The 21610-nt window shown below is 38.8% G+C and overlaps 1 protein-coding gene across 2 annotated transcripts in view; it reads left to right on the top strand.

The window, feature by feature from the left end:
• Positions 1–21046, top strand: part of sema4ba (sema domain, immunoglobulin domain (Ig), transmembrane domain (TM) and short cytoplasmic domain, (semaphorin) 4Ba) — a 175312-nt gene extending 154266 nt beyond the window's left edge. For both annotated transcript variants that reach the window (XM_057836051.1, XM_057836052.1), the window contains exons 12-16: positions 1194–1404; positions 4262–4377; positions 9053–9210; positions 9341–9432; positions 12608–21046. In XM_057836051.1, coding sequence (XP_057692034.1) covers positions 1194–1404; positions 4262–4377; positions 9053–9210; positions 9341–9432; positions 12608–13368 — 1338 coding nt within the window. In that variant the 3' untranslated portion in view covers positions 13369–21046. The remainder of the gene's footprint in view (positions 1–1193; positions 1405–4261; positions 4378–9052; positions 9211–9340; positions 9433–12607) is intronic.
• The last annotated feature ends 564 nt before the right edge of the window (positions 21047–21610 follow it).

Here is a 21610-nt window from a genome sequence, read left to right as displayed (position 1 = left end):
TGTGTTTCTACCAAAAAGTTCTATTTTGGTTTCATCTGACCATAACACATTCTCCCAGTCCTCTTCTGGATCATCCAAATGCGCTCGAGCGAACCGCAGACGGGCATTGACGTGTACTGGCTTCAGCAGGGGGACACGTCTGCCAGTGCAGGATTTGAGTCCCTGGCGGCCTATCGTGTTACTGATAGTAGCCTTTGTTACTGTGGTCCCAGCTCTCTGTAGGTCATTCACTAGGTCAACCCCCCGTGTGGTTCTGGAATTTTTGCTCACCGTTCTTGTTATCATTTTGACGCCACGGGGTGAGATCTTGCGTGGAGCCCCAGATCGAGGGAGATTATCAGTGGTCTTGTATGTCTTCCATTTTCTAATAATTGCTCCCACAGTTGATTTCTTTACACCAAGCATTTTACCTATTGCAGGTTCAGTCAGTCTTCAGTCAATTTTGTCTCTGTTGTCCTTCAACAGCTCTTTGGTCTTGCCAATAGTGGAATTTAGAGTGTGACTGACTGAGGTTGTGGACAGGTGTCTTTTACAACGATAATGAGTTAAAACAGGTGCCAATAATACAGGTAACGAGTGGAGCATCGTTAGACATCGTTAGAAGAAGTTAGACCTCTTTGACAGCCAGAAATCTTGCTTGTTTGTAGGTGACCAAATACTTATTTTCCACTCTAATTTGGAAATAAGTTCTTTAAAAATCAAACAATGTGATTTTCTGTTTTTTTTCCCACATTATGTCTCTCATGGTTGCATTTACCCATGTTGACAATTACAGGCTTCTCTAATCTTTTCAAGTAGGAGAACTTGCACAATTGGTGGTTGACTAAATACTTATTTGCCACACTGTACCTTAATTGCACAGATGCATGTTAAAAAAAAAAAAAAAAATCGTACTTCCTGCGGTGGGACTTTCACACATGTGTATATTGCGATAGCGATGTTCAAACGATATAGATGTTCAAACTATATATCCTGCCGGCATACTACTGTGTCAGGGCATATGAAATCCCTGCAATGTAGCAAGTTGGCTCTAATTGGGCACCATCTGCTGACCAATGTGCATTGCAGGAACAGGTCTATTTATGGCGATAAAGACGTTAGACATGGAAAATTATGATAGAAAGTTCTGTTGATATACTGTATATCGTACGGCACTAATATGAAGATAAACCTTGTCATTTTCCTCAACACAGTGTATCACGAATGCGGCACGCAAACAAGGCGTCTTGTCATCACTGGACATGCCCGACAAGGTCCTGAATTTCGTCAAAGACCACTTCCTAATGGACAACGTGCTTCGCAGTCAGCCCCTGCTGCTCAAACGCCACGCTCACTACACGCAGATCGCCGTCCATCAAGTCGTGGCGGGAAGCAAGGCCTACCATGTGCTCTTCATTGGAACAGGTACATGCATGTACCACTCAGAAACACATTTGTTTCGACAACCTACCGTTAATTATTTATAGGTGCTTGACTTGGAAGAGGTTCTAAAATACAATAAATGATGATACTGGTCAACAGTAAGACAAAAAAAAATTTTGTTGGTTTGAGGTCTGACAGCTTTTTTTAACTAACTTTTGGTTTTGGAATCCAAAACCAATCTTAGTTATTTTCTCCATGGCTTAATTATTTTTCTTACTATGTTATTACTACAGTCACACAAATAGCCATATCCTTTGTAAAAAGAGACTAATAGAGTTAAATAAACATTACAGTCACGCCTTTTTCTTTCATATCATTGTTGTTTTCGTCATTGATGACGAGAACGAAAATAGTTTGTCGGCGAACAAATGTTTCATGACGAACCCGAGCTAAAATCGTGTCTTGGGAGACTAAAACATAACAAGACGAATGCCAGTTTTCGTCTGACGAGACGAGAACGAGATGAAAATTTGCCAGTTTCCATCATAAGTTCTCAATGTGTGATATTTTATAATTGTATATGTAGTTAGCACGCATCCTAGCAGTGTTTGGTCGTATCGTTCATGTGACGTTCTAATATACACACGCTTACTCACCGGTGTCCTTAGACTCCAGGCTTCAGACTTTCCTTTGGTGAAACACATGTCAGGTTCTGCTTGGTAAGTTTTGTTTTTGTATGTTGGCTAGATATGCCATGTTGCTTTAGGGTTTAAAAGTCTGTACTGAGTGACAATCACACACTAAATCTAACTTGTAGCGTTAGCATAGCATTTGCGTTAGCATTTAGCATCGTGAATGTCATCTTAAACTCTTAGAAAACTTTTTACTTGTAGTTCGTGGCATTCAGGTGATACACCCTATTCAGCCTACACTATGTTCTGCTCGGTCGTCCGTCGCCTGGCATCCATTCGGTCGTCTTCTGCCGGCATCCCTGTTTTGTGGCTTGGCCGTTCGTTGCCATTGAATAGGGTTGCGGGGCTTACCAAATGTGCTACTGCCCTCCAGTGGCCAGTTTTATTGCTTTAAAATAGATTTTCAGCTTTGTGCTTTGGAGCTAAATTGAATCACAACCCAGAGATATCTCTTTTGAAAAAAAAAGCATGAAAGACGTATAAATACGTCTTTGGGACACTGAAACAATTAAAAATGGAACGTATTTATATGTTTTTGGGAGCAAATGAGTTAAGAAAAAGCACAAAACAAGACACCTTTCTCTGCCTCTTAGCTCTCAATGTGCAAAAAACGGCATCATTGTAATCTGTTTGAGGCAATGCATGAGCGGGTCATTCCGCGCATGCGTTAAATGTAGGGTTGTTCCGATCATGTTTTTTGCTCCCGATCCGATCCCGATCGTTTTAGTTAGAGTATCTGCCGATCCCGATATTTCCCGATCCGATTGCTTTTTTTTTGTTTTTTTGCTCCCGATTAAATTCCAATCATTCCCGATAATTTTTACCGATCATATACATTTTGGCAATGCATAAAGAAAAAAATGAATAAAACTCGGACGAATATATACATTCAACATACAGTACGTAAGTACTGTATTTGTTTATTATGACAATAAACCCTCAAGATGGTATTTACATTATTAACATTCTTTCGGTGAGAGGGATCCACGGATAGAAAGACTTGTAATTCTTAAAGGATAAATGTGACTTTGTATATTGTGACGAAATATTGCCATCTAGTGTATTTGTTGAGCTTTCAGTAAATGATACTGTAGCTGTTTAACTTCTGCCCAAATGCATGATGGGAAGTGCAACCATGACTGTGCAAAGCGGCACCAATTGATATATCTTCTCTGCGTTGGGAAATAACATAGGGTGTTAAGAAAAAGATCAACTACTACCTTTCTTCCCCACATTGCTTCCCACGATATTTCTAATTGTTGAGAGAGGGATTGTAAGGCTTTAGCTAATTAAAAAAAGGCTCTAAAGGCTGCCAAAATTCACTCTACTCATTTTACGCTGCCTTTTAGCTCTATATATATAGGTAAAACGGCGCCATTATAGATTGAACGTGACATTGCGTGAGTGGGTTGTGCAGCGCATGCGTAGATTGCGTTAAATACTTTAATGTGATTAATTGTTAAAAAATTAATTACCGCCGTTTGATAACCCTACTTTAAGCCAAAACTAAAGACTCTGGATGAGTGTAAGACATTTTGTCTCTAACGTTAATACAATTAGAAAACGATTTAATTAAAAAAAATATACTGTATATTTAAAAAAGGCATGTCTGATATTTTTTTGCCGATTCCGATACTTTGAAAATGATGTGATCGGACGCCGATCGATCGGGACATCTTTCGTTAAATGCGTCAAATATTTTAATGTGATTAATTAAAAAAATTAATTACCGCCTTTTAACGCGATAAATTTGACAGCAATTTTGCTTCCATGCAACTTCTTCGAAATTTGAAGTCTTCGAAATCTTTTTAAAATTTGTTATTTATATTTACTCATTCTTGAAAGCTCAAGCTTCAAATATGAAAACTCTACAGTGACAGTTGAGTCAACTCAATAATTAATAAGTGGCAGTTTAGTTGATAACATCAGCCAATATTTTTTTCCTAAAAAAAGCTTTGAGCTGTTTATTTCCACTCCCATGTTAAGATTACAGCCAAACCAAACATAAAATTAAAACAATCACTGAACACGTCATGTACTTAAAATAACTACTGGTTATTATGTCACATGCTACTTCAACGATCGCTTCCAGCCCTCCCAGTTCAAATGGATTGACATCTATCGCCATCAATGGCATTGAAACATGAACATTCACTGCTAGCCCTCTACAAATTTGAATTGTCAACCACATTTAATTTCTTTTCTAGATGATGGCCGACTCCATAAAGCCATGAGTGTCAAAAACAAGATGCACATCATTGAGGAGCTGGTACTCTTCCGTGACTCGCGGCCAGTGCAGCACATAGAACTGGACTCGGATAAGGTAACACTTGCCGGAGCGCGATAACAAGCGTAGCGAATGCATTAAACGGCATTTTGGGTGTTCTATGAGGCGTGAGAAATGACAGCCTAAAGGAGACCTCGAGTTAGATGAGCTAATTATATTCGTCTGTCTCTCGGGGAGGAACCGCAAACAGCTGTGGATTGAACAGCTGGAGTCAGCTGCATTTTCATACAACTCAGACAGGGTAAAATTGAATTTTAGAGTGTAAAAAAATAAAGATCAACTGTACAAGTCACAATTAAAAAAATGTTTTGGCAAGGAAAGTAAATATCAACCGTAATAATGCGGTTGCACACCTTCTCTTGTAAGTGGAATGTGGTTGTGTTCAGAATTAACCAATCGCGTTCAAGCTAGGGCTCGTACCAGCGATTATTTTAATGATAGGTTAATCTGTTGACATGACTTTAAAATGTCATAATACACGAACAGTGTGTTGTTTAAAATAAAAAATAGGCAAAAATGTTGATCATTGTTTGACAAAGTAAAAGCACATGTTTGCAAATGTCTTTATTTTGAATTAACATTGTAAAAATGACTTTACTTTTACGTCCGACTACAGGAATATTGAGGGTTTTTTTCTGTTGAGGATGTAATTCTGAAGATTTGGATTATTTAAGTTAAACAGTTATAAAAATAGTTGTTGAGTAGTCGAACTGGTCAAAAAAAATTCATGGAGGCAAAAAAATAATAAATAAATAAACAAAAACAAACATAGGCCACACTCAGTGGTGGATGAAATACTCACTTTTTTTCACTTAAGTAAAAGTACAGATACAAGTATCTAAAAAAAAAAAAAAAAAGACTCAAGTAAAAGTACAAAACTACTTGCTTTAAAATTTACTTTACAAGTAAAAAGTAAGCGTTTTTTCCCCCAATGCAAAAATGTGATGATTCAACCTTTGTTTCACTGGTCAAACATTAATTAAATCTTCAAAACTCACATTGCCGTAATTTCAGAAGATACATTTTGGCGAAAACACACCACTGTTTGTTTGGTGGCGTAGGTTGGACATACAGTCATGTGAAAAATTAGGACACCCTATGCAAGCCTATGTGTTTTGTAACATATTTGGTCATGTGGATATTTAATAGCAATTTTAACAATCTTGAGAGAATCGAGTAATAGAACTGAACAATTAAAACCTTAAAAAAATATATTTTTAATTTGAAATAAATGCAATTTCTCTTGAGGAATAAATTAGGACACCCCCACATTCAATCCCACTTAAAATGGCTAAAATCACACACACAGGGGTATCACATCAGGTGCACATGATTAGAACGTCATTACCCAGGGTCTTGAAGGAGGCTTGCCTTATTTAAACCTAACATTTAGTTTGGTGTGCCCGTGACTGTTGAAGTGGGAGAAAACACCATGGTGCGATCAGAGGAGCTGTCTTGGGCCTTCAGAAAGAAGATTGTAGACTCTTATGAATCTGGTAAGGGATTTCAAAAGATCTCAAAAGAATGTAAAATCAGGTTTTCCATTGTCCGGAAAATAGTCTACAAGTGGAGGACATTCAAAACAACTGCCAACATGCCCAGGTCTGGCCGTCCAAGCAAGTTCACCCCAAGAGCAGACCGCAAGATGTTAAAAGAAGTCTCCAAAAAGCCTAAAATGTCATCAGGGGACTTACAGCAAACTCTTTCTACTGTTGATGTGAAAGTGCATGCCTCTACAATCAGAAAGAGACTTCACAAGTTTAACTTTCATGGGAGGTGTGCAAGAAGAACATGAAGGCCAGACTGAAGTATGCCAGAATGAATGTAGACAAAGACGAGGATTTTGTGTTGGTTCCCTCCTACTGTGTTCCTGTGATGGCCCATGGATTTCACCTGTTGTGCCTGCTCCTAGTGTATCCTCCATCTGAATCCTCCTGTGTCACCCACCTATTCCTCGTTTTCTCGTTACCCCTTGTCTGCGTATGTGTATATAAGCTCCCAGTTTCATTGTCAGTGTCCATGTGCACGTCAGCGTCTTTTCCCAGCAGTTTTCTCTGTCCAAGCCCTTGTGTTCCTTGAAGTAAGTTTTTGATATCATGCCTGTTGTTAGTGACCTGAGTTTTGTCAATTTTCTGTGTTTTTTGGATCCCCACAATATTGGTTGATACTTTGTTTTTTGTCAGCCTTAATTAAATCATTTTCCACTGCCGGTCTGCCTCACCGATTTCTTTTCCCTGCACTTGGGTCCACACTAACCATGTACCTTGACAGAGGACTTCTGGAATAATATTCTTTGGACAGATGAATCTAAAATTGAATTATTTGGACGCCAGAACAGAGGACATGTCTGGCGTAAACCCAATACAGCATTCTATGAAAAGAACCTCATACCAACTGTGAAGCATGGTTTGGGGATGCTTTGCTTCAGCAGGACCTGGCCAGCTCACCATCATAGAATCCACCATGAAGTCTATCGTGTATCAGAGGGTGCTTGACGAACATGTGAGATCATCTCTTGCTACTGTTGATGTGAAAGTGCATGTCTCTACAATCAGAAAGAGACAAGTTTAACCTTCGTGGGAGGTTTGCAAAGAGGAAACTTTTGCTCTCAAAGAAGAACATGAAGGCCGGTCTGAAGTTTGCCAGAGTGAATGTAGACAAAGACCAGGACTTCTGGAATAATATTCTTTTGACAGATGAATCTAAAATTGAATTATTTGGACACCAGAGCTAGGGTTGGGCATCGAGCATCGATGGGAACCGGTTCTATTACTCCATGCTCCCGGAATCGTTCAAATTTTTAAAGCTCGATTCCATGTTTCGATGCCCCGACCGCCGAGCGAGAAAAAAATTGCTCAAGTTCAAAGACTGATATTTATTTACAAGTTAAAATTAGCCTTGTGAGAAGTGAGAATTTAAAAAAATCACTGAAAAGTTAAGATTTTAATATAAACCATGCATTTTTTTTACCCTGCCTTTATTTTGACCCTGCCTCTTAAAAGAATCGGAATCAAGAATTGTTCTGATCCGGAATCGAAACGTTAAATCGTAATCGGAACCTGAATCGTTCAATTTCAACCGATGCCCAACCCTAACCAGAACAGAGGACATGTTTGGCGTAAACCCAATACAGCATTCCAGGAAGAGAACTCCGTAGCAACCGTGAAGCATGGAGGTGGAAGTGTCATGGTTTGAGGATGCTTTGCTGCAGCAGGATCTGGCCAGCTCACCATCATAGAATACTCCATGAATTCTATCCTTTATCAGAGGGGCATCTGTGAAAAAAAATTATACACGAAGTGAAACTGGACCCGGCAACATGACAATGACCCAAGACATACCAGTAAATCCACCAAGGACTGGCTGAAAAGGAAGAAATGGAGTGTCCTGGAATGGCTGAGATCTTAAAAGCCCAGATCTTAATCCCACTGAGATGCTGTAAGGTGACTTGAAACAGGCTGGACATGCAAGAAACTAAGCCTGAATGATATATATCGTTTTAACATCGCCATCGCGATGTGCGCATGCGCAATAGTCCCATCGCAAGGACGTGCGATAGTTAGTATAGTTTAGTTTTTTTAGTCCCACAAACTTCATGCGGTCGCACAGCCTCCCTCCCTCCTTCTCCCAGCTCTTTGTTCCTTAGTCACCGTGGCACTCGCTTGTTAAAGTTAACGATGTTGACAGATATTGTCTTTGATCTTCCCAGAAAAGCCGATTTCACATGCGCCTCATACGTCAATCATCGTTTAACTTGTTAAATAGTTGCTGCGCAAGGAAGCGCGTGCTGGATTGAATGTGTGTGTGTCGAGACGTTCGAGGCAGCCGGACATGTTATGTTGTGGCAGTAAACGCTAGAAGTGATCTTGAGGAGTTTGTAATTTCTACATGTCACTCCAGGAGTCACAGCCAAGGTAGGTAAACAGAAGCATTTAATAAATGGGGGGGTGCGCTACTTTGCGGTTTTTCACTTATCGCGGCGGGTTCTGTTCCCCATTAACTGCGAAAAACGGGAGATCACTGTACACTGTGGTCACGGTAAATCATCCAAAGTCTTTCCAAACACCTATTCAACTCATCTAGTGAAAATTTCTTTAAAAAAAAAAAATATATATATATATATTTTTTTTTTTTTTTTTTTTCAATATCGCAATATAATACCGCAATATATCGCAAACCCCCCAAAAAATCACAACAACAATTTTTTCCAATATCGTTCAGGCCGACAAGAATCCCCTCAAACATCTCACAGTTTAAACTATTCTGCGTTGTGGAGTGGGGCAAACTTTCTTCAGACCGATGTGAAAGACTGGTAAATGGCTACAAAGAGTCTCACTGAAGTTATTTCAGGGTAACACTAGCTATTAGGTGGTAGGGTGTCCTAACTTTTTCCTCAGTTAGAATATGCATTGTTGTTGCTATATTTGGTTTAATGAGTAAAACAATGTTAATTTTTGTTGTTTACATGCAATTAAAACACTTTCTTTTCCAGAGATAAAGAAAAACAAGATCAGACGTTGATATGTGAACATTTCTTAATAATGAACTGTATCTCATTCATAAAAATGTTATTAAACCCTCTGAATAATTCCTAGTGATGAATTCATTGCATGCATTTTTGGTATGATTACACAAAACGTGCTGTGAAAATGGACTTTGTACTGAAACTGTTTGCGTCTCTCACTTCTGCTGCATCACTTCTCATTCCCAGGGCCTTCTGTATGTTTCCACTTTCTCTGAACTGGTGGAGGTCCCACTAGCTAACTGCACTAATTACCAGAGCTGCGGGGAGTGTATCCTCTCCAGGGACCCGTACTGCGCCTGGAACGGCAGACAGTGTGTTGATGTCAGACGGGCTCCGCCAAGCATGTACGCTCCCTTCTGTTTTTTAAATTTTTTTTCCCCCTGTTCACGCCTTTAAGGCAGAGATTTCAATGACAAGTGTTAATAAGAGGAAAAACAGGAAAGTTGTGTTTAACAGTACTGTTTACTTTTTCAGTGTACTTCAGCAGGATGTGGACAATGCAGACGCTTCAGCTGTTTGCAACAAAACTGTGGCTAGCGCGCGGTTTGCGAAGTCTGCACGTGCACGTAAGTGTACTAGATTATAAAAGTGACAATACCATGTGTTTTATCATTTTCAGTGCCATTGACAGCGTTAGACAGCCAATATTTAATGTTACCCCGTTCAAGTACATAAAACTATTAGAAGTAAAATGATAATGATTAACACTTTCATGCACGAAATATGATTTTTAGGGTTGTTCCGATCATGTTTTTTTATCGTTTTAGTTTGAGTATCTGCCGATCCCGATATTTCCCGATCCGATTGCTTTTTTTTTTTTTTTTTGCTCCCGATTTAATTCCAATCATTCCCGATAATTTTCCCCGATCACATACATTTTGGCAATGCAAGACTTTAATGGATTTTCAGCTTTGTCCTTTGGAGCTAAATTGAATCAGAACCCAGAGATGTCTCTTTTGAAAAAAAAAATGGAAAAGACGTACGTCTTTGGGATACTGAAACAATTTAAAATAGAACGTATTTATACGTTTTTGGTAGCAAATGAGTTAATGACATCTTGTCAGAGAAGCTCAAGTTTGAACTCCAAGACAAGTGTTACGACCTCAGCCATGGATTGCTTTGCTTCGAAGGCTTTATGAACAAGAGCTCTCGGGTACAAAATAATGTGACTCAGCCAGGAGCTGTGATCACCCAGAAGTACAAAGAAGTACAATAAAGGCTGGACATTTATACTGTTGAAAGGGCGGTGCCAAAGCCCACCGTGAAACGAAACTTACTAAAAAACGAAACTCATCATCTCATAAACCTGGGTATTTTTCCATACAAAAACATCTTTGAGCTGAGACCTTGAGCACTGGTCCTGGCTAGAACGATGATAAGCTCAGCCTGATAAGCCACAGTTGCTCATTGTATTCATTCAGGGCATATTGGAAAACAGGAACAGAACAGTCCATATTTGGGCATATTGTCAAGGCTATGGGGAGGCACACTCAAACAGATTAATATAACAAATGATGCTCTATGCTACAATGTTCTCATGCAAGCATAACAAAGCATACAAAATATAATGTATAATGGTTGTGTTTTAAAGGGATCCTCTGTTTTTAAGACAAGTAATTCTTAAAAGATAAATGTTAGTATGAATTATAATAATTTGATATTAAAACCCCTCTTAATGTTTTTGTTTTAATAAAGTTTGTAAAATTATTTTAAGTGATAGGTCGCCGTTCTTGATACGTCGCAGTGCGTGATGACACTGGTCCGGTTGCCAAAATTCCAGCGTGTCAGTCGTTAGCTTTCCCAACATGTCGTCAGTTCTACCCTTCCTATTTGAACCAGATCTGAAAAGTGAAGAGCAGGACAGCACTGTCGGTCGTTCACAAGACGAGCTTCAGGGAAAAATGCATGCAGCAAATACCTGATAAGACAAAAGTTGGGCAAAACTGGTGATGCGAGAGAGTCCTGTTGGGAAGTCCGGTTGGGAGCGAGAGTGTATGCTGTATGGTTTTATTAGCAGATATTCTAGGTAAGCATATTGCGTTTTCAAACTTATCCCAATATAATTATGTAGATTGTTAGCATACAGAGCTGTCGTGTGCTTACAGTACAGGCCAAAGAGCACACCTTGTGTAATCCATGTCTTGTACATTGTAACGCGTGGTAGCTAGAATACGTGTATAAAAGTACCAAAAATGGGAGAAGCTTCCACTTATGCACATTTATTCACAGAAAATAATATTTCCACCTTGACCAATCTTCACTCGGGAGCTCAGCAGTACGCAAACATGTGTTCCCTGAAGAACTCCCAACATTGTTGTAAGGTCCACGTCAGAGTCACTGTCGTCACTGTAGCATGCCATAGTGCTTTAATTATTTAGTATGATTTGGGGAAAACTCCCACGAAGAATAGTCAACAAAAAAGATATCAATAGTAATCCAAATCTGTGTTTTTTACTCACTTGAAGATCCAGGAATTAGACCGATACCATGGCAATGTCGCAGCCGCGATTAGGCCGTCGATTCCACAAAATAGACTGATCCGAAAAGCCGCTGTGGGACCGACGAATCAAAAAAATGGACAGATCCGAAACCAATATTGCAGACGCGGTGGGACCGTCGGATCAAGAAAATAGACGGAACCCTTACTTGACTGAGGATCCAGGAAAAATGTTCGGGTGCTAGTTGTAACGCGTGGTGGGTAGGATACGTGCATACAGGGACCAAAAAGGGGGAGAAGCTTCCACTTATGCACATTTATTCACTAAAAATAATAATTCCACCTTGACCACTCACTTCACTCCCCTTGTTTCCATTTGACTGGGAATTGCATCCAAAAGCAGCACATCGTGGCATTTTACTTCGCGAGTTTAGGCAACAATAAGCAATTGTTGAACACAAAAGATACCAATGACGTCATCACTGCGAGCCCGCAAACCATGGCGCCAACTAACGGTCAAAATATGGACTAAATATTATAAAATATTGCCATTAATTTAACATTTTATGTGTTTCTAACAACATATTTTAGTACAAGAGAACAATTGTGGTTTATTAGAGTCTACATGTATTTAAGTTAGAGGATCACTTTAAGCATGAATAAAAGCATTCAGTAATGCCCATGACAGTGTCATGTCATAATTATGATGGTCTTATGACAGTCATATGACGCCGCTGTCAAATAAAGTGTTACCTATTTACTCAGATAAATCAAGAAATTAGCCCCACTGGACTACAAGCCGCAGGAGGGGGGAAATGTTGCGACTTATAGTCCGAAAATTACGGTATATTATAGTATTGATGGCACTAAATGACCAATCCATTTTGAAATGGAGGTCTAGCAGCAATCATTCAAGTTACTACCAAGTTAAATGAATGCCTTATAATGTGTTAAATATTTTTCATATCAAATTTCCATGACTCTGGCATCTCACATCTCCAAAACGATCAATTTTCCGACAGCCCAAATATCTACTAGATTTACCTTCCTGATTTTCAAGTTCTACTGGATTCATCAGATGTTTTTTTTTTTTTTTTTGTTAAGGAAATTGAAAAAGAAAAAAAAACTATCCTTTCAAGTATATTTGCAGTGCAACCTGAAACTCATCGTTTTGTGATTTTTTTTAGTTCACTTCCTCCGTCGTCATTTCCATTCTGTCAACTGGAATTACCCTTATGCCTGTTGTTTACACACACATTATGAAAAGATTTCAAGTTTGCTGAATAAAATCGCTCTTCCCGCAGGAATGTCGTCTTGCCAGACTATCGTTATCCCCGCCAACACCTTCCAAGTGCTGCCGTGCAAGCTGCGCTCCAATCTGGCTGAGAGGTCGTGGAAGTTCAGCGAGACTTCCGGTCACTTTCACTACCAAAGCCCGGAGGGGGGGCTGGTGGTAGTCGCTCAGGCGGACAGACAGGAGACCTACGAGTGCTGGTCGGTGGAGGAAGGCTTCCAACAGCTCTTGGCGAACTACTGCGTACGTGCCGAGACCAGAAGCGAAAGCAGCACCCAGAGGGGCCGACCGCGTACCTCTTCCGCCTCGCAAGATCATTTCGTCCTCCTTCCCGGAGAGGCTCACTCCCCGCAGATCAACACCAAAACTTACTGGAACGAACTCATCGTAGTGTGCTCGCTCCTGGCGTTCGCCTTGCTGGTCTTCTCCTTGTTCCTGGTCTACAGGAACCGCGATCACATGAAGTCCATGCTCAAGGAAGGTGAGTGCCCTAACATGCAACAGAAGAAGCCCAAGCCCGCTGAGAACTTACCGCTGAACGGCAACGCCGTGGCGGTCTCGGTGCCGGACCACAAGGGCTATCAGACGCTTCACGACAACTACACGTGCGGAACGCCTCCGCACGAGTGCTCGTCGCCGGACGACGGCAAGAGCTTTTCCGAGTCGGATAGGAGGCCGCTGGACTTGCAGGAGAGCCACGTGGAGATCTCGTCCATCAGCCCGCGACCTCGAGTCAGACTGGGATCAGAGATTAAAGACTCGGTAGTGTAAAGACTCCATGACAAAAAGACACACGCAAAGTCCGTGCTGAGTATTTTCGGGGGAAAACATTTGATCACATTTTGCACTTTGTCCTGGTTTGTGCTGTTTTTACGGAAGCGTATTGAAGCCACATAATAAAAAAAAAAAATAAATGGAAAAAAATGATTAAAATGTTAAGAGTAAAAGTCCAGCATCATGTTTTTGCATTATAGTTAGAGCGTTTTGACATTATAGTTCTATGTAGATTTGTCAGATAATGACTTTTTAACCGATATCCGGATATTGTCCAATTCCAAAAATTTGATACCACTATTAAACCGCTAGCGATGTATGCGGTGGCAGACTTAACATATTATGGCTAATTTCATTGTGATGCCCTGGTCAAATGGTTTGCTCACATAACAAATCCCAAATCTGAGTTTGGAAACATCTAATGGTCAATAAGCATAACTGCTGTGCTAAGCTGTGACCAGCCCTTATATAAAGGCAGAAGGCTTCTACATTCATTTTGCAGGCAATCATTATACAGTATATTATAAACATTATGAGAACAGGTTGTGATAAGAATTGTCCGATAATTATTTCTTAATCAACATCCCCTTATTGTCCGACTCCAAAAATCCGATACTAATATCAAATCGATATTGATAAATGGGGTCGTGGACTTAACATATTATGGCTAATTGTATTGTGATGCTCCACTGGAAGCTTTAATAATGATAATGCTCACATAAAAAAATCCCAAGCATCTTACTTTGAAGACATCTAATGGTCAATAAGCATAACTGTTGTTCTAAGCTGTGGCCAGCCCTCGTACAAAGACCGAGGGCTTGAAGGCAACTTACATATTAGCCCAAAACTGTTAAATGAAAAACCGATGTCGATATTATCTGATATCATTTTAAAATGTTTTTATCGACAACTCTAATACTATGTATAAACATTATAATGATCATGTCTTTACTGATATTATCATGTAAAAAAAAAAGTGTGACCATTACAGGTATCGTGATAGGTATAACTAAACAACACGTTTTTACATGATCATGTCTGCACGTTATTTTTACATATTTATTTACATGATAACTACGATTTACATGTTAAAAATATATTGATAATCAAACCTGGATGATATACGGTTTTACATGATATCATGTTTTTACCCAATAATTTCATGCCAAAACGATTCATGTTTTACACATTTCACATTTTTACATGATAGCTATCACATTTTTACACGTTTTCAGGTGAAAACATGATGACTGTCACGTTTTTAAATGATACCCATCATGTTTTCACGGTATTTACAGTACATGATAAAGTACATGATTACGTTCCTACGCTGGCGACCAGACCTAAATTTCTGCTTAAATCTGATTTCACGCTTAACCCCTTCAGACCTAAGCATGCTGCTGAAGGACATGACACGTCCGCATCTCTAAACCAATAAATACTCTGAATTTAGTTGCCATTGCCACGTCTGGGAGATGATTGGATGAAAGTTTACCCATCAAAATCAAATCATGGGGTTTGGCACGTCCTCTTTGCTGTTTTTGGCTCTTTGAAAATGGCTTACTAAACGCAACTTCAAAAAGGTAATTTCTCATTAAAAGCATATTAACATTAAAAATAACCAATTAAAGCATGAAATATCCCCGACCAAAAACGTGCTCTTTGCTCTGGTGTTTGGGTAGCGTAAAAATCTGATTTTTTTTTTTTTTTTTGCCCAGCAGAAAAAAATCGGATCCAAAGGGGTTAATCAAAATTTACATGAAAATACTTAGTATAAAAGGACTAAAATACAATAAAATGAAATAAATTAATAAATAAATAAAGATGCTGCATTCACCATTAGTGCTGAGAGGTGGATGGAGGAGAAAGGTGACACTACCAGGTCAGGTGGTTTTGGCGAAGCAAAGCGAATGACTGTCTCTAAGGTGCTAGTCACATAATCTGTTCCAAAATTAATTTTGAACCATTATAATTTTTTTTTAAAATTCATTTCATTCATTTTTGTTGTTTTTTAATGGCGTATCGCAAGCAACACGTCACTTCCGCTCATTAATATTCATGACATTAGCTACTGTTGCTAAGTAGGGACAAGCCACTGTTTGTCCTTAATAGGAAATGAATGGAAATTGTGTACGAAGGAGATGTTTACAGAGCTAAACCTACCAATTCTCTCCGAAAATGATGTGCCTGGTGCCAAATTCACTGGCAAAGATGTGGAAGAACATAACAATGTTCAGCTAAAGAGATGGCTTGAGTGTCAAAGGCTGAAAAAGACGAAAAAAAACGAGCCGACCTAAGCATAGCTTTAGCTTTTTTATCGACGCGACTGACAATGACATTCTCCTGTTTCAACAAGCTATCCTTTACCATCAGCCCTGTCTTTCTTATATATCCTCTGGTTGTCCAACGTCTCTTACCGTTCTTGGGGGTAATTTAGTTAGCTTTGTGTAGCGATCGCAAATGCTACTCAGTGACAGCCAACGAACACTTTTAATTTTTCATTGATAACACATCTTAATCCTATAATTTATTTACGCTTCCCCCTTACTAAAGTTGTTTTTTATATATATATAACAGAAACGGTAACAGTGGCAGTCAGATTCCATTGTAATTCTTTTCAGGTCATTCATTGTCAGACAGAAGCAGTACGGCACAACGTTACGCTAAAAAAATAAGTTAAAAATATAAAAATGGCTTACCTCTTTGTCCTGTGAAAGACCATGCCAACATAACGTTTACTGCATATGAAATGTGAATGGATTCACCGAGCTGGTGTTAAAGTCCGCGCAAGTTGATTCTGTCTTCACATTTTTTCCTCCTGAGTTTTTGGTTTCCAGAAACGTATGAAGAAAACATCCTTCATGTGTCGTAATGTCTAGAGTCGTTTCTACAAGTTCCAAAAAAAGCAATGCGTGATCGGCATGTTCGTTTTTGCAAGATTACCGGAGAAAAGTAGCACAAATTACATTGTGTCTATGCGAGGGCAGGTCTGTAATGTCCCACTTCGGCTTTACTTCCGCTAAAAATAGCGTGCGTGCAGTACGCTATTGCTTAACAACTTTTATAGACAACGTTTTACCGACAAAGTCTTAATTTTAAATTCATATATTGGAAAGTGAATTACATGCAATGATATTTTTGGCCACCAGGGGGGCATTACACCCCCCCCCTTAATCTCGGTTTATGTTTAAAAGGCACATATACTAGTGCTTCCAAAACCATGACAAACGAGGTCTTTTTATTAGAGATGTCTGATATCGGGTACCCGATATCGGCCATAATGTGAAAAAAGTAGGGCGAAAAAGGCAAAGATGCTCCCGGCACAGGCGTCGTGAAGTTGAAACGTCGTAGGTCGGGTACTTTGTAACCGGAGGACTCCTGTAGTAGTTATAAGTACATGATTATGAGGTAAAATTATATGATAGCTATCACATTTTTACATGAAAGTTTCATCTCAAAATCTGCTAATCACCATCTTTTAACATGATGCTGTAATCTAAAAATGTGATCCCTTTTTTTTTTATTGCTGTGGTAGCAGTACGCTTCCGTAGTTTTTGTGGTCCATGAACATTTCTCTTGTGCATTCTGACCGCCTTCAGACATTTAGGTGCTTTCGCGTACAGCTCAAAAACAGAATGTAAGTTGTGCTCACGGACCTCCGCCAAGGACAAAATAAGGAAGTACAAAAAAAAAAAAAGAACTAAGTGACACTCCTTGATGAAAACTTCACACACACCCAGGAGGATTCAAACAAAAGCACAGCTTGACTCGTATATAGTGTTGCCTCTCAGTCCGTCCTTAATAGTTACACATCGAAGAGAGGTTGTGACACATTTTCATACTCCTGTAGAAATCATTCATAGTTTATATTATTATCTGCCATTCACGCCTATACCATTCACTGAGGCTATGCACTATCTACTGTACTGTAGCAAGGTCAACTCACAATTACACAAAGATGCCAAGTTAGAAGCTAAAAGTTCTGCTGTGAGGATTAGTATTTAAACAAATTTCTAATTGGCTGCCAGTGACAGCGATAGACGTCCAATTTATTTGACCTGGAAGGACGGGCAATCCAAGACGTCTAATCAATTTGAACTGGGAGACGCTGTGAGCCCTCCCAGGTTAAATAAATTGACGTCTATTGCTGTCAATGGCACTGAAACATGATCACTCACTTAAAGGGATAGACAACTCCTTGGAAAAAATTATGGATCCAATGATTTGTGTTTTTCTGGATTGATATCGATTATCAGAGCTTCAGGGAGCCAATATTTATTTGCAGTAGAACTGTAAAAAAAAAAAAAAAAAAGTAAAATGTTGTGTAATATAAACATTTTGTTATATATACACAGTATAGGCCAAAATTTTGGACAGACCTCATTCAATGCAACACAAATGAAGGTCCCAACCCCATTGATAAAGCAATAAATTCCACTAATCAACCCTGAAAAAGCATACCTGTGAAGTCAAAAAACATTTTAGGTGACTCCCTCTTGAAGCTCATCAAGAGAATGATAAGTGTGCAAAAAAAAAAAAAAAAATCAGATTAAAGGGTGGCTACTTTAAAGATACTAGAATATTAGACATAATTTTAGTTATTTCACCTTTTTTTTGCCAAGTACAGTGGTATGAAAAAGTATCTGAACCTTTAGGAATTTCTCACATTTCTGCATAAAATCACTATCAAATGTGGTCTGATCTTCGTCAAAATCACACAGATGAAAAAACTGTCGGCTTTAACTAAAACCACCCAAACATTAATAGATTTTCATATTTTAATGAGGATAGTGTGCAAACAATGACAGAGGGAGGGAAAAAAAAGTAAGTGAACCATCACATTTAATATTTTGTGGGCCTCCCTTTGGCAGCAATAACTTCAACCAGACGCTTCCTGTAGCTGCAGATATGTCTGGCACATCGATCAGGACTAATTTTGGCCCATCCTTCTCTACAAAATTGCTGTAGTTGAGTCAGATTCCTGGGATGTTTGGCATTAATCGCTGTCTTTAGGTCATGCCACAGCATCTCAATGGGATTCAAGTCTGAACTTTGACTTGGCCACTCCAGAACGTTTATTTTGTTCTACTGAAACCATTCTGAAGTTGATTTACTTCTGTGTTTTGGATCATTGTCTTGTTGCAGCATCCATCAATCCTCTTTTTAGCTTCAACTGTCTGACAGACAGCCTCAGGTTTTCCTGCAAAACATCCTGATAAACTTTTGAATTCATTCTTTCATTAATGATTGCAAGTTGTCCAGGCCCTGAGGCAGTAAAACAGCCCCAAATCATGATGTCTCTCCACCATGCTTCACGGTGGGGATGAGGTGTTAATGTTGGTGAGCTGTTCAATTTTTCCTCCACACATGACAGTGTGTTACCCCCAAACAATTCAACTCTGGTTTCAACAGTCCACAAAATATTTTGCCAAAACCTCTGTGGAGTGTCCAAGCGGCGAGCAACAATGTTTTTTTTTTTTTTAGACAGCGGTGACTTCCTCCGTGGAGTCCTCCCATGAACACTATTTCTGGCCATAGTTCTACATATAGTTGATGTGTGCACAGAGATATTGGACTGTGCCAGTGATTTCTGTAAGTCTTTAGCAGACTCTCTCGGGTACTTTTTTGAGTATTCTGCGCTGAACTCTAGGCGTCATCTTTGGTGGACGGCCACTCCTTGGGAGAGAAGCAAAAGTGCCAAACTCTCTGCATTTATAGACAACTTCTCTTACTGTCGATTGATGAACATCCAGACATTTAGAGATGGTTTTGTATCCTTTCCCAGCTTTATACAAATCAACAATCTTTGATCGCAGGTCCTCAGACAGCTCTTTTGACCGAGCCATGACACACATCAGGCAATGCTTCTCATCAAGACAATTCTTACCAGGTGCGTGTTTTATAGTGGGCAGGGTAGCTTTAAACCACTCATCAGTGATCTGGCACACACCTTATATACATTGTTTGGTAAAAATTGGTTTCAATTGCTCTTTAAGTCTCCTTAGGCAGAGGGTTCACTTATTTTTCCTAAATATGAAAACCCATAAATGTTTAGGTGGTTTTAGTTAACGCAGACACTGTATTTTCATCTGTGTGATTTTGACAATGATCAGATCACATTTGATGGTGATTTTACGCAGAAATGTGAGAAATCTCAAAAGATTGATACTTTTTCATACCACTGTACATAATTCCACATGTGTTCATTCAGTTTGATTAGCTTCAGTGAGAACTTACAATGTAAATAGTCATGAAAATAAAGAAAACGCACAAATGAGGTGTGTCCAAACTTTTGGCCTGTACTGTATACACAGGATATGTTTATTCAAACAAAACAAATAAAGCAGTATTATTGTTAATATTTTATTATTTAATTTCAAACACAGAATAACATGCAGTGAGTCAACAAGCTAGCGGCAACTCTTGTCAAGTTAAATAAATAAATATTTAACTTTCCATTGTATAATAGCTACCTGAAAGTTTTCACTGTAAAATTGGTTTATCACTGGAAAGATTCTGGTTTAAATAATTGACAAACAGGAATTCATTTTTCTGATGTATAATATTGGAGAATTCATAGATAAGTAAAAGCCAGTATTTCCAAGAAGTGCCCTTTGTAAATGGTGACAGCCAATTTATCAATGCGGTTATTATTTTGGCCAACCAAATGAGAGCATCCCAAATTGATCGCCTCGTTGCTAGAGGTCGACCGATATAGGATTTTTAAAGGTTGATAACGAAAAAAATCTGATGATTTCGCAAGCCAATACCTGAGGCAAGGAAAGGCAATTGAAACACTCATTATATAAATGTACTGTATATGGTCCGTGTATCTTCCGGCCATTTGTTTTTCCTTCTAATTTTGGAAAACAAAAAACGGAAAACAAGCCCAATTCCGTATTTTGTTTTTATGTGTGCCAACAAAAAAAAAACGAGAAATGACTCTCTTCTCGTTTCCCAATTAAAAACTCGTAATTCATTAACTGAAAATAAGCCTAAATCTGTTTTATTATTGAATTGAAGTCAAAAAACAAAATACGCCCAGTATTGTTTTCCACCAATTTCGATTTTTCAATGAGCCATGACCCAATAGACGATGTTTGTCTTATAAATTAATATAATGCTGCTTAAATGAGGCTTGTTTCCGGTAACGAATGACCCGTTTTTAATTGGCAAATGGGAGACGATTCATTCCTCGTTTTTGTTAACATGCATGAAAACAAACGTTTTTTGTTTTCCAAAATCAGAAGGAAAAATTAATTGCCGAAAGGTACACGGACTGTGCTGTATACAGTGATCCCTCCCTACTTCGCACTTCAGACTTCGCGCCTTCAGTCCATCGCAGATTTTTTTTTCAATTAAAAAATAAATACAGATGTGCTGTCCCGAGCCAATCGCATAGTCTCACTCTCCCTTGCAGTGTACTAGAGTTGCTTATTGAAGTTAAATATGATTGACAGACAGTTATGCTGGTAAGCCGAGACTTCAAAGCGTCGCATGTGTCAACATTGTTTAACTTGTTAAACAGTTGCTGTGGCAACTCATTGTGTGTAAGTAAGCGGCTTAAATGGACTCACTCAATGAAGCATTCAATAAAGACAAGAATTTGTCAACTTTTTTTTTTAAATGGCTTGGTCGTCTACATTTTTTCTTGTTAAAAAATAATTAAGTGGGACAGTAACATGTTTAAAACTTATCATTATCATTACATTTGAAGTGCTTCAAAACAATATATATATATATATATATATATATATATATATATATATATATATATATATATATATATATATATATATATATACATAAAAGTTACCTTTGAGGAAAAAAAGTGTAAAAACATGTCATATGTATCTCTTTCCAATGATAAATGTGAATAAATACATGGAACACACACCAAAAAAATCTACTTCGCGTTTTTTCACTTATCGCGGCGGGTTCTGCTCCCCATTAACTGTGGAAAAACGAGGGATCACTTTATAACGAAAGTTGGATTTTTCTTCTACTTCCTTTTGAAACAGTGGCCACTCGACGATGGACCTAAGGTATCCTATTATATTTGCAGATAGTGAAAATATAGTGATCCCCCGTTTTTCGCAGTTAATGGGGACCAGAACCTGCCGCGATAAGTGGAAAAACTGAGAAGTAGCCCCCCCCCCTCCCACCACCACCACCACCACCAAAGATTTGTGTGTGTGTGTGTGTGGGGGGGGTGTTCAATGTATTTGTTCAGATTTAG

Source organism: Corythoichthys intestinalis, chromosome 5 (assembly GCF_030265065.1).
Source record: "Corythoichthys intestinalis isolate RoL2023-P3 chromosome 5, ASM3026506v1, whole genome shotgun sequence".
Taxonomy (NCBI): Eukaryota; Metazoa; Chordata; class Actinopteri; order Syngnathiformes; family Syngnathidae; genus Corythoichthys; species Corythoichthys intestinalis.
The sequence above is the reverse complement of the archived record's forward strand: the minus strand, read 5'-3'. Positions and strand labels throughout refer to the sequence as shown.